The 18,142-nt window shown below is 42.7% G+C and overlaps 1 protein-coding gene across 5 annotated transcripts in view; it reads left to right on the top strand.

Moving 5' to 3' along the window:
- The window catches only part of ACSL4 (acyl-CoA synthetase long chain family member 4), an 88,595-nt gene that overhangs the window by 48,668 nt on the left and 21,785 nt on the right, over positions 1-18,142 (top strand). For 2 of the 5 annotated variants that reach the window (XM_077285147.1, XM_077285149.1), the window contains exons 3-12: positions 1,952-2,191; positions 4,422-4,599; positions 7,878-7,987; positions 8,065-8,200; positions 9,000-9,150; positions 9,698-9,821; positions 14,809-14,880; positions 16,144-16,283; positions 17,075-17,247; positions 17,666-17,740. In XM_077285147.1, the coding sequence (XP_077141262.1) occupies positions 1,964-2,191; positions 4,422-4,599; positions 7,878-7,987; positions 8,065-8,200; positions 9,000-9,150; positions 9,698-9,821; positions 14,809-14,880; positions 16,144-16,283; positions 17,075-17,247; positions 17,666-17,740 (1,387 nt within the window). In that variant the 5' untranslated portion in view covers positions 1,952-1,963. Of the gene's footprint in view, positions 1-1,666; positions 2,192-4,421; positions 4,600-7,877; positions 7,988-8,064; positions 8,201-8,999; positions 9,151-9,697; positions 9,822-14,808; positions 14,881-16,143; positions 16,284-17,074; positions 17,248-17,665; positions 17,741-18,142 lie in introns of all 5 variants that reach the window. The other 3 variants (XM_077285145.1, XM_077285146.1, XM_077285148.1) reach the window with 2 other exon arrangements.

Below are 18,142 nucleotides of genomic sequence, written 5' to 3'. Positions count from 1 at the left end.
CTCTGATAATGACCTGCTTTTAGGCTTGTTAGATGACATACGCTACAGCTTTGTTGCACATTGGGGCTGTGTGCTTGTGTGTTTCTTACTTAATTTTTGTGTTCTAAATTCTGGTTAAATTGGAACCACTTTCCTATATGCCTCTGTCCTCTATCTGGTGTGATCTCCCTGTTGGCACATAAGGAAAAGGCTGGGTATAGCCCCACTGTCTGTGGCATAAAGCTTCTACTAATCCACTGTCTGTCCATGGGGCTCCTCTCACACTGGGGGGTTTGTTCTTTCTTGTGCGCACAGTACACTTCACACCGTTGTGCTGGAAAACATTGTGTTTTGTTCATTTTCAGTGTGGGTAGTAATGTCTTATCTATTTCTGTACTGGATAACAAACATAACCAGGACTGTGTTCTCTGCCTCATTTACTAAATGCTCAGTCTAATTCTTAATATCTAGTATAAAAAAAATGTCAGCAGTCTTACACCAGTTTAAAAACTTAGAAGACCTGGAGAAACCCAATAAATTTTACATAATTTCTGGCAAAAAGTCAGAAATATGCTCTAGTCCAGGGATATGATGAACAGCAGCCAGTAGAAATACTTGGTGTCACTTTAAGAGCTGAGCTGCAGTACATAAGAGCAGTCACTACATAGTGCGCCGGGGCTCTGTTCCGCGCCGGGGCTCTGTAAAATGTACTTTTTGAGGCTGCAGGAGCTGGAAACAACCGCTTTTTTGGGTGCCCAGGTATCAAGCTGATATCTATTATCTATTCTAAGGAAATGTTGTCAATAATGTAGTCCTGGACATCCCCTTTAAGTAATTTTTTTTAAATTTATTTATTTAATTTATTTTTAGAAGATATTTACGGTAAACCATTTTAGAAGCTCTAGACATGGCTTTTAGTGTTTGGTCCCCCTTATAAAGTAATACTGGGTCTGACAACTGGTTCCTAGTTTCTTTTGTTTTGCTTTTTCAGCTTGGTCCAATCTCGCAGACAGTAAATCTATGTTGTGATACTTGGTGCCACGCTATTCACGTGCACATCTATCGAAAGAGGCAGAACTTGTTTATATGACGTGGGGTGGAAATACATCTGCCGTCCTGTTTAGGATTAGCGCACATGCCAGAACACCCATTAACTCCTTCTTTCCCTGGTGGGAGAACACATACGGCTCGGTAATCGTGTCGCTCGTACGCTGTGCATAAAAGCGGCTGGTATAGATAATATCCTTAGAATCTTTAAGGAGAAAAAGCATAAGAAGCTCGAGCATAAAGTTCTGAAAGCCGTGAGATGTGAAAAAGCTGTTGAATTTACCACGGGATGACTACATTCCTGTGCGCACAGTCATGGCACCAGAGGGGTTAAGCACTTTTTCCCAATTTCGACACATGTTTTGCAAAAAGAATAAATATTTAGCTTCCTGAATACTAACCTTTTTTGCTCAGATGTATCTCATCGTACATTTCTGCTTGCGTCCTTTTTGCCCTCTCCACATGAGACTGAGCAACATGTTGGAGGCTTTAGACCAGGCGATGCCCTCTCCCTGACTGACAGCCTGGTTATGTTGGCATCCTTCACGGTTAATGTTTAATGGGCAGAGAGGTTTCACTTACAGTGTGACTAACGTATCCTCTCTCTCTCTTCTTTTCTGCTTTCTGGCTGGCTGCACAGATCTCACAAGTCTTGGCTTCCAAAGACTAACAAACAGTAGTATTGCTGCAGAGTGATAAGTAATGCTTGTGATCTAGCGCTGCCTTGGGTAAACAATCACCGCCGCTGCTTTATAAATTTGCCTTAAGAACCCAAAGAATATTGGAGGCGAGCTGAGATATTAATATCGACGACATGAAGCTTAAAGCAGAAGTGTGCACTCTTGTATTGCTGCCTGTCTACCTTTTAATGTTTGTGTACAGCACTCTTACGTTTTTACCGTGGTATTTTCTCACCAATGCTAAGAAGAGAAAGGCTATGGCTAAAAGGATAAAAGCAAAGCCTGTGTCGGAGAAAATCGGAAGCCCCTACCGGGCCCTTACCCACTTTGATTCCCTGGCCACCATAGACATTCCAGGAGCTGACACTTTGGACAAACTGTTTCAACACGCAGTGGCAAAATTTGCCCAGAAAGATTGTCTCGGTACAAGGGAGATCCTGAGCGAGGAAAATGAGAAGCAACCAAACGGCAAAGTTTTTAAGAAGGTAAGAGTTCCTAATGCGTCTGCCTTTAATGGGTTTAGTGCTGTTCCTGGCTGCAGTGAACAAAGATGGGTCCAATTCATGATAAACCAGCAGATTTTGGGATTAAACGTTGGCTCACTTTAGACTAATTAGCTAATCGGGTCACTAGTAATCTCTAAACTCTCTAGTCATTACTAGACTCCACATGATACATGAGTTGCAGCGGATTTTCAGTGCAGATTTGTCATGAAAAATCTGCACAAGTATGTAAATGCGGATTCTTACTCCATATTCATTCATGGGTGAACGTACTGCATGAGCATCCAGTTCAGCTACATAGAGGCCCTTGGATGAGGAGAGCACGAGTCTGAAGCTGAGTATTTGTCTCACATCAATCGCAGTCCGCATCCTGCGTAAGGACACTACTGTGTTACTAATCATTTTGTATAGACCCTCCCATCTAAATTTATCTGACCACGTTGGACGCCCCCCTTTCGTTTCAAATAATCTCTGGAGGCAGGTTCTCTGGGAGATCTATGTCCGGCCCATAGATCTTAATAGCTTATTTACATATCAAGAAAAAATTGGATTTCTCTGGAATAATAAATCAGATTGCAAATATTAAGGTATCACTTTATTCAGCTTCCTATGCCCTACATGTCAATTTAGATGCCTTAGAAGGGGTGATCCTAGTGACCATTTCCCTTTTACAGGCAGAAACATTAACAGTGAGCAACAAGTGTTCAACATGCCATATGTACCCCATTAAAAAAAAAACATCATTTCGGCACACAGAAAACAAGCCGTTGCACAGCTCCATCAATAAAGTAAAGCCATGGAACTCTGAGACTGACACCTGCCAAATTTATTTTCAAACATCAGATTTTTTTTTTTTTTTTTTTCACAACTAAAATAAAATATATGTATAATTTTAATGTTACTCTAATCATATTGACCTGAAGAATTGTTTTGCCAGGTCACATTTGAATGCCGTCAAACCAAAATTAAAAAAAGTCATGGTTGCATTTTTATTCAACATTATTTTTTAAAAAGTCATGTTTTTCAGTACATTTAATGGTGTGATTCAGAATGGTTTGGGACATTTATACATCTGTAAGGTTTATGAAAATAGATATGGGCTATATCGGAGGACAAGTGTGCAGCATTTGTGTTCTTAGTCCTGCAGATTTTGTCATTTTCTTTGTAACCTCTTCTGCTCCACTCACACTTGTGTTGTAAAGTTTTTGTCAGTGGTTTTGGTAATTTTAATAGCAAAAAAGGTGAAAAAGGTGCAGGGAACCTCAAATTCCATTCTGTTAACTGGAATCCTAGCGGTCATGGCATCCCAAATGTGAAGAGAGATGGAGCACCAAATAGATGGAGCACCAAAATTCTACATGTTTTGTTAGAGAACCACACTGCTTTTCTAAATCTCCTGTGATGCAGATCTTACAAAGAACAAAAGAAAAAGCAAAGGTCATATAACATGGGGATCACCAGACAGCAGGAATTTGTGCAAAAAGCACAGCTTTATTGAGGTATAACACAGGAAAACAACATTAAAAACATCTACAAACATTTAGAAAACTAGTGCCCAAAATGGGGTACATGCCTGAGAGCAAATACAAGGGGAAATGAAAGATACATTGATCAGTAGGTGTGCAAAAGGTCCTCAGAATCCTATATGGACAGCATACTGAGTGTTTTCATTGTTTGAATACCATCTATGACTGCTATCCTTAAGGCCCTATTATAGGCCTATTTTTAGACCATCTAGAGCTGCTATTTTGCATGTATTTATATTTATCACAGTATTCCTATATAGGTTTTTTTCTTTTTATGTGTGTGTTTTCACACTATGTATGTTGACAAATATGCTGTCCATATAGGATTAACAAATATGCTGTCCATATAGGATTCTGAGGACCTTTTGCACACCTACTGGTGTATCTTTCATTTCCCCTTGTATTTGCTCTCAGGCATGTACCCCATTTTGGGCACTAGTTTTCTAAATGTTTGTAGATGTTTTTAATGTTGTTTTCCTGTGTTATACCTCAATAAAGCTGTGCTTTTTGCACAAATTCCTGCTGTCTGGTGATCCCCATGTTATATGACCTTTGCTTTTTCTTTTGTTCTTTGTATTTCCATATTCTTAGGTCAGGGTTGGATCCCATTGCTAAATATTCCGTGGTGCCCCCATACCTTTATATTTCAGTGATGCAGATCTTGTAATTACCTTCTGTTCTATCAGTTAATCTTAGGAGAATACAAGTGGTTAAATTATGAAGAAGTTAACACCAGAGTGAACCATCTTGGAAGTGGTCTGGCTGCGCTGGACCTGAAACCGAGGAGCACGGTTGCCATTTTCTGCGAGACCAGGGCGGAGTGGATGATCACTGCACAAGCATGCTTCAAGTACAACTTTCCTTGTAAGTAATCAGCACTAATTAAGTTTACAGATGAGATATCACATTAGTGATGGCTGGGACTGATTCTGAGCCCTTCACTTTTATAGCAGCTATTTTATCGCACCTGGTTTAGTAATAGTCTGGCCAAGTGCGCACAGCCTATTCTGTACACAGCGGAAAGTCAATGGATAGTGGCTGTGGACGATATAGGGCGCATTTACATTGTCTGATTTATAGGAGCACTCGTTTCTTGTATATCTGGCCATGTAAACAGGTTGTCGATCACGTGCTGGATGCGCAAAAATGCTTGTTCATCGGGTGAATTGAGTTTTAAATTTGCTTGAAGAAATCACCATTCTCCGCAGCGATACATTGTCCTGTTTACACAGGATCAGTGCTGCCAAGAACGATTAGTAATAAAGGAATAGTGAGCAATTTGGTTTACTTGCATTTTTTTTTTTTTTTCATTACGTTTAGTTTTGTTTGTTTTAAAAAAAAAAAAAAAAAAAAAAATGCGTTTTTATTGCTATTTTTTTTTTGTTTGTTTAAAATCTTTTGGAAACTTCCTGTTCTCTGAGCTTTGATACGCTGATAGTCCTGTTAGGAGTTCATAAGAGCCACTAGTTAAAAATGCGTATGCAGTTTTTTTTTGCTGTTTATATACGTATTTTCCATTTAAGTCTATGGTGCCCCCTCCTCACCCATTCACTAGGTTATGTCCTTCAGGATTTCTGGTACAAGTCCACAGAGTAACCTGATCTAGTATGGCTTGTGTGGTGCCAAACGGAGTGCTGCTTGTGTCTCCTATATCCGAGAGGATCTGGCAGTCCCTACTCGCCTTGTTGTCAGCAGATTTAGATGACATTATATCACCTGCTGTAACGTGGATGGTCAGCCCTGTTACTTCAGACATGTCTGATTTAAAGGGAACTTGTCACTTTGCACATGCAGTCCGATCTGTGCACAATGTAGAGAGGAAGCTGAGCACAATGATGTATAGGATTGTTAGAAAAGAATAGAATTGTATTTTAATCATCAAAATCCTTGCTGTGCATGCATGAGTCCAGTGGGCAGTCCTACTAGTGACTGACAGCTATCTGCAGGCCCTCATAGAGGGAGGACTGTCAGTCACTAGTAGGACCGCCCACCGGACTCCTATGCATAGAAACCCCTAGGATTTCGGTGAATAAAAGGCGAGATATACTGAAACTTTTCCCATAGAATATGAATCAATCTGCTCAGCTCCTCCTGCTCTACAACATCCTGCCCAGACCAGGGGACATTTTTCACATGACAGGTTCCCTTTTTCAGGCTTGCAATCACATTAGTTCAGTCATCAAAAACCTGTTGATGAGGTGAGCTCTGAACATCTGCTGTGTATGGGGGCCTCCGAACCATCCCCCCATATCACTGGAAAGAGTTCTCCTGGTATTCAAGGCATCACTATGTGGCAGCAGCTTCCTCCCTTCTTTCAAGTGAAACATCTTATTTTTCAGCCTGACATTTTGTTGCTCTTATTTTCCTGGAAACTGAGAATTGATGCATTTAACATTGTATGTCCTGGTCCGTGTTACCAAGTGTGGGCTTAATACATTCCCAGGAGATCTTAGGAAAAAATGTTCTAATAGTTATATTATGGTGAATGAAGAATTTGCTAAAACGGATGTGTCTGGAGCGGTGACAGATCTTCTAGAACCGCAGCTCGATAAAGCTTAGAGAGGAGTCTAAAAATACAGCAATGAAAGGTCATGTAATCCCCGCGATCCAGATCCTAACATCACCATACTGCCGTGTGATTACAGGTCTGATACGCGGCCCCACGTGCTCACGACGAGGTTACATTACTTGGTAAAGCTGCTTTCTGAGAGATAACGTGCCAAGCCTTGGGGCTTTGTCGCCTGTGGCTGACATAACTTCTCAATTTTCTCCTGCAAAATCCATACATTCTTTGCTTCTTACTCATAATTCTGCAATGTAGATGACACTGTCCATTTTCAATTCCTGTTTTAGTGTTTCCTACTACAATATTTTGATCTGATATGCTCTTCATGGGGTGTCCCTCTGCTTAGAACCTAGTATCTTGCTAAAATGCAATCTGATTGGTATGATGTGACCTCTGGGATTTGCTGCTGATCCTGGGAGTGAGGCCAAGGTCCATTTAAGTGCCCAATAGCGGTAATACCAACCCTTGGTACTGGTGACTAGCGCTCCACACAGTGGATGACTGCGGGCAGCATATTGCATGATAAGCCCACGTAGATGTAGAAATAATGGCATTCAATCTGTACCCATATCCTGTGATATGTACATTGGTTGAACCCAGCAATTTCGTCAGGGCTGGTCGACCATTTATTGGGGGTCTCCCTCAACTGCAGAAAACCAAGGGGAATGGTGACCAGACATGTTGGTTTAAACTGTCTGATCCTTTTGATCTCTAGAAGATTAGCTGCCGCCGGAGGTGTATAGCAGTGGCTTACTCTACTTCTCCTATGGCGTACATGGGCATACTAGGCTAGTCTTAATAATTTTGATAAAAATGTCATACAGCCTCGATACATGACTACGTAAAGAAGTCATCAAGTGCTTTGTGACCTATGACTTTTTACTGACCCGTAGTAAGGTAGACTCTACAGGGATATAAAGCTGTTGGTATTACCAAGGTTTTTGTAAACTACCTCAGTGTTTCCCTAAAAGGGAGAAAATTAAAGGCAATGCATAAAATTCATAGTTTAGTTTAAACACCTTTCATATGCTCTGCTGGGGTGTCCTGTAGAGAATCCTCATCTCTTGGCTAGGGGAGTGCAGAAACAAATGTGCACCATGCAGAGCTCTTCTGCCCATTAAACTTGACAATGTGTCAGTCTCCAAAGCCTATGAGCACAGGGCCCTGCTGGGGCTCTCTGGAGAAAACCCCTCTAGATGCCTCCATCAGCTCCTTGCTGTAGGACCCGCTCCTGACACCTGAAGAGAACAGCTGACTGTCAGGGGAAGTTGTGGTTACTCGTCACTTCTCCTGCAGCGGCGTCTGTAGTATAATGAAGTATTTTAAGAAGGCCGTTCAGATAAATATGTCCATGTAATATAGGGAATGACTGAAGGGCACCAGGACAGGAGACGCTTATTCATGGAGGAGTGCTAAGTAGGGGACCTTCCTTGTTAATGTCCATGTCCTAATGGGAAATATTTCCAGAAATTGTCTGAGACGCCCCTGTAACCTATGTGTATGCTTTGCTCCACAGTGTGCAGTGGCGTTGCAGATTGATGTAGAATAAGGTGTTAATTTCTCGCTCTTTGTGCAGTGGTCACTTTGTACGCTACACTTGGAGAAGACGCTGTTGCCTTTGGGCTGAACGAGTCTGGAGCTACTCACCTCATCACCAGCTCTGAGCTCCTAGAAACCAAGCTGAAGGTTTGTTACTGAGCCACTAAGTGTCTGGTATTAACAAGTCCTAAACTGGTATTTATATTGTATTTCTTTGCATTCAGTGTGTGTTGTCACAAGTCAGCAACATCAAGCACATTATCTATGTTGGGAAGAGCATCAGCAAGTCCGAATATCCCACAAATATAGACATACATAACATAGAAGAGGTGGAGGAGCTGGGAGCCAAGCAGGAGAACTGTAAGTGTGGCTACATTGCCGGCTATTGAGAAACTCCCAACCCTGTGATCCTTAGTAGTGGCTTGTACGCGGGTACAGAATTTATCGTCCGGCCTGTGTAGTGGCTTTCTGCAGATCACTACTCTCCTGCTCATTGTAAATGATGGAGGATTAGTTTGGACCTACTGATGAGAGCCGGAATGCAGCATCCATCAAGCTGCAGTCACAAAGCCATCAACATTGCAGGCGCTCGGGGCCAATGCCAGACTCAATCCGATGTGGATTGAGTGAAAGACTTTACTCAGGAATCAAGAGTACACCTTTTGTGTTACTTACTGAGAGCACCTACTGTGCTTGCATCAGTACTTTTTTTTTTTTTTTTTATATATATATACATATACAGATAACTGGAGACCCAAATTAAGAGATTGTATTACCGCATTGTGTAATAACACAAGAGTTTTCAGCCCTTGTGCAGGATGCAATTCTTTCCCAACCCAATCATTCCCTTTAATATTGGGTGTGGTGGGATTGGGTAACCTCACACCTCCTTAGTGTTCAGCAGTAAGGTAGCTGCTGCAATTAGGGCCTGGCATGTGTACCCGCCGTGTAACCTGGGTGCAGGAGATTTGTTGGTGTAAGAAGGAGTGTTCTGGGACACACTGGTAATCCGCATGTTACTTTCCTCTCGTGTCTCCTTACTGTTCCTAGAAGTGATGGGGAAAACAAATCACGGCGTCCATTATAGAGTTGTGCATGTCTTATACAGCAGCTAAGTTCTAGATGTCTGAACAGTGTCTTTGTCCCTTTTACGTTCTAGTGAGCAACCCATCCAGCCGACCGTTACCCAAAGACCTGGCGGTGGTGATGTATACCAGCGGTTCAACTGGCAGACCAAAAGGTGTGATGATGGTACACAGCAATTTAATAGCTGGCATGTCTGGACAGTGTGAACGGATACCAGGACTTGGGTACGTTTTCATACTTTGATGCGTAATATGTGGTTAAATATTTCATTAGAAGTTATTTAAGTCTGTCCCATTGAGGGTCTGTTAATTTGAATGGGTATTCTAGGTTGAATATTCAGAAAAAGTAGTGTTTTATGTAGTGGCCTGATACATAATTGACTATCGGGGTCGCATTCCACAGGGTCTGTAATATGATGCAACAAGTTTTGGTGCTTTTGTTTTCTTGGCATCTAATTCGGTTCAGGATGTCTTGCTGTATTTAATATGTGAATACAATAAACCTACTTATACTAAACGATAAACCTTTAATACAAAAGGGCCAGTGCCGTTCCTCCTGGTATGAATATATTGGAGTGAGTGTTACCATTCCACTTGTACATCTCCAGAGCCTGACAGAGTGTGTAGCGATGCTGCCCTTTGATGGGGCATATGCTGACACCCAGCTGTCTACGTATACATTCCTGGTAGACATTAAAAAGTTAGCACAATGCTGTTTTTTGTTGGTATGCTTTTAATATTCCAGAGACATGTAGTATTTTATGTTTTGCAGACCCAAAGATACCTATATAGGCTACTTGCCATTAGCACATGTGCTAGAGATGACGGCAGAGATATCGTGCGTTACCTATGGATGTAGAATAGGTTACTCCTCTCCATTAACACTATCTGACCAGGTAAGGGTATATAAAAAAGAGTGGCTGCAAAGTTTCTCTATCTGTACGTTCAGCTGGATTCTTGCCTTCTTAGTGCTGCATTTCATAATTAGTTTATATGTTATCGTAGGGATGACGTAGTATTAAATGCACAGACTTTCTTGGCTGTAAGAATCCTCACATGCTTGGTTTGATCAAGTGGTGTAAAATTTTATTATGCGGGAAAAAAATAAGCCCCTGAAAGTGTACATAGTAGAAAAAAAAACAAAAAACAAAAGCCTTAGTGCTCATGCAGATGAGCGTATTTTTGGTTTGTGTGACGTGATATAACATCGGATCACACTTGGACCTATGTTAGTCTATGGGGCTGTGCACATTTCAGATTTGTGGTTTTTTGTTTTTCCCGTCAGTCACACCACCACAATGGAGAAGATGGAGACTTTTTTTTTTTCCTCCATCTTCTCGTCACCTGAGAGAATCTGAGCACACTCTGATCAAACACTGATCAGAGTGTGATTAGCATGATCGGACCGATTCTCTTGAATGAGAGACTCTACAGACTTTGCTCCGGCCCTCAGTGTTATCTGGAGGTCCGTACCTAGCGGTGACACCTGGCTGGGTATCTGCAGGGAGTTTGAGGTGGTCAGAGAAATCTGCCTGCTCATGTTCTGTTGTATATTAATGCAGAATGTCAGTATATGTTATAGGAACAGCCCCTATAATGTGAGGAGCCTGAAGTCTGTCACCATTAAAGGGTTAATAGGAACCCAATGTATCACAGCGATTCTTCTCTCTCCTGCCCTTGGACAGGATGGCAGCAGCTATTACATGAATTTATTTATTTATTTTTTTCTCTTTTTATGCCATCAATTGTTTTTGTTTCTCGTGATCCTAATATCCTTTCACGCTTGCTTTAGTGTGTTGCGTAGGATAACGTTGACAAGTTTCCTGAACTAAACATTTAATGTGCGTAGGATTAGGCTACTTTCACACACAGCATATTTGCTGCGTATTTTTACGCGCGCGTATTTTGCTGCTGCTTTACCTGCGTTTTTTTACGCAGGCAAAAAACGCAGCTGCTTTCACACACAGCGTTTTTTGCTGCGTTTTTTGCAGCTGCGTTTTTTTCAGCATTGTGTACTGAAAATAAAGTTTGTTTGAAAAAAAAAAAAAAGGGGAAAAAAAAAAGAGTCATTGAGGTCATTTCCTGTCTTTATGACTCAGAATACAATACACACTGGAGTTAACATCATGTCGATTCTGCCAGCTGCAATGGCCTTGAGCCAAAGACGCCTCAGCAAGCGGAACAGACATCAGCTGGGGTTTACTAACCCCACTGTCACTAACCCCAGGTTACTAGGGCAGGCGTCAGTCAGACGCCCCCCCTCGTAACCCTGTACGGTAAGGGTATGTTCACACGATCCTGATTTCAATCCTTTTTTTTCAGGACAAAAACCGCAGCTCTTGGCAGAAAACGCAGGTGCGTTTTTGGTGCGTTTTTGATGCGGTTTTTAGTGCGGTTTTTTATGCAGTTTTCTCTGCAGATTGTCTGTGTTTGACACAAATAAAGCTTTAACTGCAGTGGGGGAAAAAAAAAGAAATGATGTCATTTCCTTGTCCAACCCTTTTCTTCTTCCATCCTCCATTTTGGGACTAAACACCAAAATGAGTGGACGTGTTTTGAATGACAGCGCTCCGCAGAGTGCTGAGCGTAGGCCAGATCACAGCCCGCGGATCCAGCTCTATCCAGCTATTTAAGTCTACGTTCACATTTGCGGTCTGCGCCGCAGCGTCGGGCGCCGCATGCGTCATGCGCCCCTATATTTAACATGGGGGCGCATGGACATGCGTCGCACTTGCGTTTTGCGCCGGCCGCATGCGTCACTGCAGCGCACGCATCCGGGCGCAGAGGACGCAGCAAGTTGCATTTTTGCTGCGTCCAAAATCAATCAAAAAAAGGACGCATGCGGCGCACAACGCAAATGTGAACATAGCCTAAGTGCCACGTATTTAAGTGCCACGTATTTCAGTGCCACGTATTTCAGTGCCACGTGCCACGTATTTCAGTGCCACGTGCCACGTATTTCAGTGCCACGTATTTCAGTGCCACGTGCCACGTATTTAAGTGCCACGTGCCACGTATTTAAGTGCCACGTATCACGTATTTCAGTGCCACGTATTTCAGTGCCACGTATCAAAGTGCCACGTGCCACGTATCAAAGTGCCACGTGCCACGTATCAAAGTGCCACGTATCAAAGTGCCACGTATCTAAGTGCCACGTGCCACGTATCAAAGTGCCACGTATCAAAGTGCCACGTATTTAAGTGACACGTGCCACGTATCAAAGTGCCACGTGCCACATATTTCAGTGCCACGTGCCACGTATCAAAGTGCCACGTATCAAAGTGACTGAGCGCCGGCCCTAAAGTGAAAGTGAAAGCAGAGCGGTGACGTCACCGCTGTGCTGTTAAGGCCGGAGCTCAGTCAGTGTCAGGAAGCAGAGGCTGGGGGACGCGCAGGTGAGCATGTACTGTTTGTTTTTTTTACTTTTACGCTGGTAACCAGGGTAAACATCGGGTTACTAAGCGCGGCCCTGCGCTTAGCAACCCGATGTTTACCCTGGTTACCCGGGGGCCTCGGCATCCTTGGTCGCTGGAGAGCGGTCTGTGTGACAGCTCTCCAGCGATCAAACAGCGACGCTGCAGCGATCGGCATCGTTGTCGCTATCGCTGCAGCGTCGCTACACACACACACACACACACACACTCACACTCACACTCCATGCTGCTTCACTGGGGGGCGGGGGCTTCCCTCTTCCTGTCCGACGTCACGTCCGGTCCTGGGTGTCAACCCCTCCGTACAAAGACGCCGACACCCAGGACAAAGGCGCTGTGTGTGCACGTTAATATGGGGCCCTAGGGGGATACGCAGACACGCCGCTGCGTAAAGAATTGACATGTCAATTCTTTTTACGCCGGCGTGTTTGCAGACAAAAGCGCCGCGTTTTTTTGCGGTGTGTCTGAACGGCAAAGTGAATTTCTCATTCACTTTGCCGGCAGACGAAAATGACATTGCGCATTTTTGAAAAGCGCCCGCAAAATAGCGCTCAAAAATGCGCTATGTCTGAAAGTAGCCTAACGTTGACAAGTTTCCTGAACTAAACATTTAATGTTCTGCCTGTAGTGAAGCGGATTATTGTTCTCATACATTGACCTAGAGTTGGCCATCCGTCCCCGCTTCGAGGCACAATGCCAGATTTACCCAGTGTAAAACCTTTACTCATTGACTAGCATGTTGAATAAAAGGCTTTGTGTCTTGCGCGTAATGCGGCTACACTACAATTAGCTGTGAGAGTTAAGCATGAAGAATACGACCGGCTTTGCCAGCCGAGGAGGACGTAAATAATTGAAAACGATAATCTTGCTCCGGGGTGCTTATCCGAGTGACATGCAGAACATGGCCGGAGATTCCTGAGGGGCTCGCCGATACTACTGTGAAATGTGGGCGCTACTGCTAGCGAGCGGCTTGTTTATTGTATGTTTTTGTTAAGCAGATTTCTGAGCCTAAAAAAAGTAATCTTATGTGATAACAATAAGAAACAAACCTATATTCACCCTTTATATCCCCAGTGGTAACTTTGCTCCAGCAATTGTCATACTGACACTTGACTTATGAAGCCAATCACTGACCGCACCTATGGTGTCAAAGACCATCTAAGTAATAAGCAGTTAATAGCATGGGATTAAAAAGTTTGTCCATTTTGGACAATGTGTGTTTTCCAGAAGATTCTCCAATAATGAGCTGATCACCAAGTAGTCGGCTTTTGGAAGCTGCTGTAATCTGCAGGGTAATGCATTAGTGTGATCAACTTTCCTAACCCACCAGTACAGGGGAAGTCAGGCATTACACCCTTAAAGGGAACTGGTCATTTGATTCATGCTGCGCAAACAACGGGCAGCAGGAGTCTGATCCTGACTACATGAATTCACCCAATTACCGTATATATTTTGCTCCATGTTTCAGGGAAAATATATACTTTAAAATGGCCCCTGACCGGCTCTTCCCAACGCCGCTGTCAAAGCAGTGCTGGGAGAAACCGTCCGTGGACCGTAGCTGGAAGCCTATAACCAGAGCAATGTGGTTGTTTTTGGAGCAAAAATTAGGTATGTATTATACAAAAAGAGAAAGTGGGGGTAAAAAAAGACAAAATTCTACATTAATAAATATAAATCCTTTTGAAGCTGCATCAAAACCAGCACGTGTATGGGCATCCCAGACTGAGAATAAATGTGCCTTGTAGCGGGAGGAGGAGCTGGTCTGATGGCCCGCAATGTGTCCGCTAACCTCTGCCACCAAAGTGTTTAAGCCTCATATCTCAGCCTATAAAAAGTATATGGCAGCAACAAGGCATCCAACTGGCGTCCGCACACGAGAAATGTCATCTAACCGTACAGCTGTACATTAGCACTTGCTAATGGACCACTAGAAAATGTTAGCGGGTGTATAATAGGGTGAATCCCGTGCTGAATTGCACTGGTGACGGCACCAGCCACATCCTCCTTATTCCCCCTGAATTGGCTGAGACTTGTTCAGGAATTCTTACAGAATCAAAATTCCAGAAATGTTATTACTGCGAATAGCTGACAAATATCTCATCCTACGTCTACAGATGACCGAGAAATGAGATGGTAATATGATATGTAAACGCCATGCTGAAGGAGCTGTGCGGCTTTACTTTCTATCATCTATACAGTGAAATCTTGTTTGCTGAAAATTGTGGTCAGTGTCTGGCTCTAACGTCAAAGCCGTCCCATTTGGCCAATCCAGATGTGGTTAGGGATCTGCTCTCTCTATTTGCAGATGTATGCCAGTGTAGCTTTAAAAGTCAGGAGTGTATTGGGGAGCTCCCGAAATACCCTGGTGTGGATCACAAATTAGATGAATGGCTTTGCACTGTGTAAATATTTTTATAAACTACTGCTCATGTCTTGTTTTTTGTCTTTACAGTCTAGTAAAATTAAGAAGGGAAGTAAAGGTGACTGCAGTGTGCTGAGACCCACGCTGATGGCGGCTGTGCCTGTAAGTATTGCTTTGTATGTGCAAGTTGTAGAGTCTGGCGTACGAAGCTGAATTCTGTACAGATTTCAATTGTCTTCACGTCCAGAGCTGCATTCACAATTCTGCCAGTTGTCATTTAAGTTTAAGAAATGCATGAAGCTCTGAAGTCCTGGACTGTGCGTTCCTCATGCTGCTATAGAAGATGATTTCTACCTCTGCAGCATCGGAAGCGCAGTGGCTCTGAAACTTGCTGGAATATGGAACGGATAGTGCACACCAGCGATCTCCGCCAGCTTCAGAGCATTGCTTACAAGCTCAATAAGAGTTTGTATGCACTACACTTGTTTGACCACTACTCCTGGCTGCAGCAGTGGTCAGTAACCTAGGCAACCAGTTGCAAACAAACAAAAAAGTAATTATCAAGAGAAGTTTGTGACGTTCAAACAAAAAAAAAATAATAATAGAGAGTAAGTTCTTGTTAAAATTAATATTACTATTACGGTATATAAATTTTAAAGGGTTAACCCCTATCCAAAGAATTAAAGCATAAATACGGTGTCCAATCAATAGAACCCCAGTGATCCTAACTCAACCGCTCTGCCCAGTCTTGAATTAGTTGGCGGTGCACATGCTCCGTTCATTTTCTATGGGACTATTTTCAGCAGTCCCATAGACTGTGAATGGAGCAGCTGTCCATCGTGCACCTCCAAATTACAGTAATCACCACTGAGCAGAGCTCTGTTCTCAGGATCCACTGTTTTATCCCCATAGATAAGCAAGTTGTCCACTTTTGATAGGCAAAAACTTCTTAGGTGTTTTTAGAATGTAAGAAATTCTCTGTTTAAACATCTTCAGCGATAAAAAAACATCATGGGAATCCCTCATAGAGCTGACGCGTTTCGGACCCAGTTAAAACAGTCCTCCCTCAAAGATGTTTGAAGATGTTTAAATAAAATAATTTTTTACTGAAAAAGGATTCCTGTGCCGGAGGTCTTCTGTTTCTATTTGCACACGTGGTAGTCAGCCACTGATCTCCAGGCATGGATGGCCTCTGGTATATTTTGGTGAGCAAAGTTTTCTTTTCCCTTTTCCCCTTTATGTTTTTGGAATGACCAGCTTGATATTTTTTTTGCCATATTTCTGCCACAGAGCTTGGAAAATACATTGTTAAATATCTTAGGCAACATTCAAGTGTGAGTCTGTCTTCTAGACACTGATTTCACACTAGAATCCCCCAGCAATGCCTTCCTCTAGGAATAAGAACTAGTCTAATCTATCTTACAGGAAATCATGGATCGCATCTACAAAAATGTCATGAGCAAAGTGCAAGAAATGAACGTTATCCAGAGAACCCTGTTCAAGCTGGGCTATGACTACAAGCTGGAGCAAATAAAGAAGGGATACGATGCTCCCCTATGTAATGTGTAAGTAATGCCAGAGGCGAAGGATGCAGTAATAAGTCTATGTTCACATGCAGCATTTTTTATACATGAGTGAAAAAAAAAAACTCTTAAACACTTTTTTCAGCATTTTTGATAATACAGCTAACTATTACTCTTGTACTGTACACTAAGCACACATGTAATCCATGCCTAAAAAAAAAAATGCAGCGTTTTTAGTTATTTCATGACTTTTTTTTCTTTTACCAAGAGAAGGTTTTAACATGCAGAAAAAAAGCGCTGCATGTGAACATAGTGTAATGCTGTTGCTGTTACATTGTAACAATATTGTCAGCTCTCTTATGGCTACATAACATGTGGCGGAGTACCATCTGCAGACCTGGTTTACTACCCTGATAGGAGCTATTGATTGGTGATGAGCGAATGTGCTGGGATAGGGTGTTATTGGCGCATGCTCAGGAGCTAATGGGGTCTTTGTCATGCTAAGAAAATACGTTTGAGTTACCGTGGCTGTTTGACAGGCGCAATATGTACGGATTACCTAACAGACAATCCCTACATGTGTTGCGGCTGTCAAATACACGCCGAAGACAGCAGCCGAGCATGCTCAGATAACACCTTATCCCAGCACATTCACTCATCACTACTATTTCTGTTTCTCAGTACTCCTTTGCACAAGCGTTTTCTCCAGCCATTAATTTTAGATGTGGCTATTAGTCATAGTCTAATTGTACAGTAATACTGCATGTGCCTGGAGATTTGCGTACTGTCTTGTAAGTCCCCATTCATTGCCTGTTCTCTTTTCTCCCTTACAGAGTGCTCTTCAAAAAAGTGAAGGCTTTATTAGGAGGCAACGTCCGTATGATGCTGTGCGGCGGGGCGCCTCTATCTCCACAGACCCAGAGGTTTATGAATATTTGTTTCTGCTGTCCAGTTGGTCAAGGTTATGGCCTAACAGAGACCTGTGGGGCTGGTACCATTACTGAAGGTAGGCATTCGTACTGGGCTTACAGTAAATGACTGGTGTGAGGAGTAACCACTTCCTAGATGTAAAAATATAACACCCTAGTGTGTCACTTCCTGTGGTTAGAAATACATTGCCGGCGGTGGAGAATATAAAGTGTGCATGATTCTGCCACATCATGAGCGGATTTATAGAGCCGTTGCCATGGTTTAGGGTGTATGTTTTTACACTAATTAGTCATATTCCCTGGTTAGCATGACAATGTTTATGGAGCTGTAATCTCATCACTTAGTATATATATCTTGCATGTCTGATTAATACATGAATGCATTGCTGGCTTTGAGCCGTAGTCTGCTCTGTTGCTTGCTTGTATTGGTGTATATGGTGCTGCTTGCTTATCTGAGTCCGTAATACACCTTACACTGTTTTTGTTTTTTCTTAGTGTCAGACTACAGCACCGGTAGAGTGGGCGCTCCTCTTACCTGCTGCGAAATTAAACTCCGTGACTGGTTGGAAGGTAAGTAAATAAGTCTGAACATGGCTGCCACAAGCGGGTGAGATACAGAGCACTTGTTATTGATGGAACCGTAAGGTGTGTTACAGCGTTAATACTACTCATACACTGAACAGTCTGCTGTGAGCGCCCTTTCATGGCATGTCCTCCTTTACCACTGTCCATTTAGGGACTTTGGCTCTCTGTCTTGTCAGAGCTTCACCGTATAAATTCCTTACCAGTAAGCAAAACACGGATCCATTACAAATGAAAGAAAAACGCATGGCTAATCAGCAGATCTGTTTTCTGTTGACTTCAATGTCACAAAAAAAACTGCTGGTTCCATTTTTTTTTTTTTTTAATTTAAAAACAGACTGAAAAGTTGTCTGAACAACTTTTTTGCCAACCGATTGTTGCTAGATCCGT

This window comes from Ranitomeya variabilis, chromosome 2 (assembly GCF_051348905.1).
Source record: "Ranitomeya variabilis isolate aRanVar5 chromosome 2, aRanVar5.hap1, whole genome shotgun sequence".
In the NCBI taxonomy this organism is placed as follows: Eukaryota; Metazoa; Chordata; class Amphibia; order Anura; family Dendrobatidae; genus Ranitomeya; species Ranitomeya variabilis.
The sequence above is the reverse complement of the archived record's forward strand: the minus strand, read 5'-3'. Positions and strand labels throughout refer to the sequence as shown.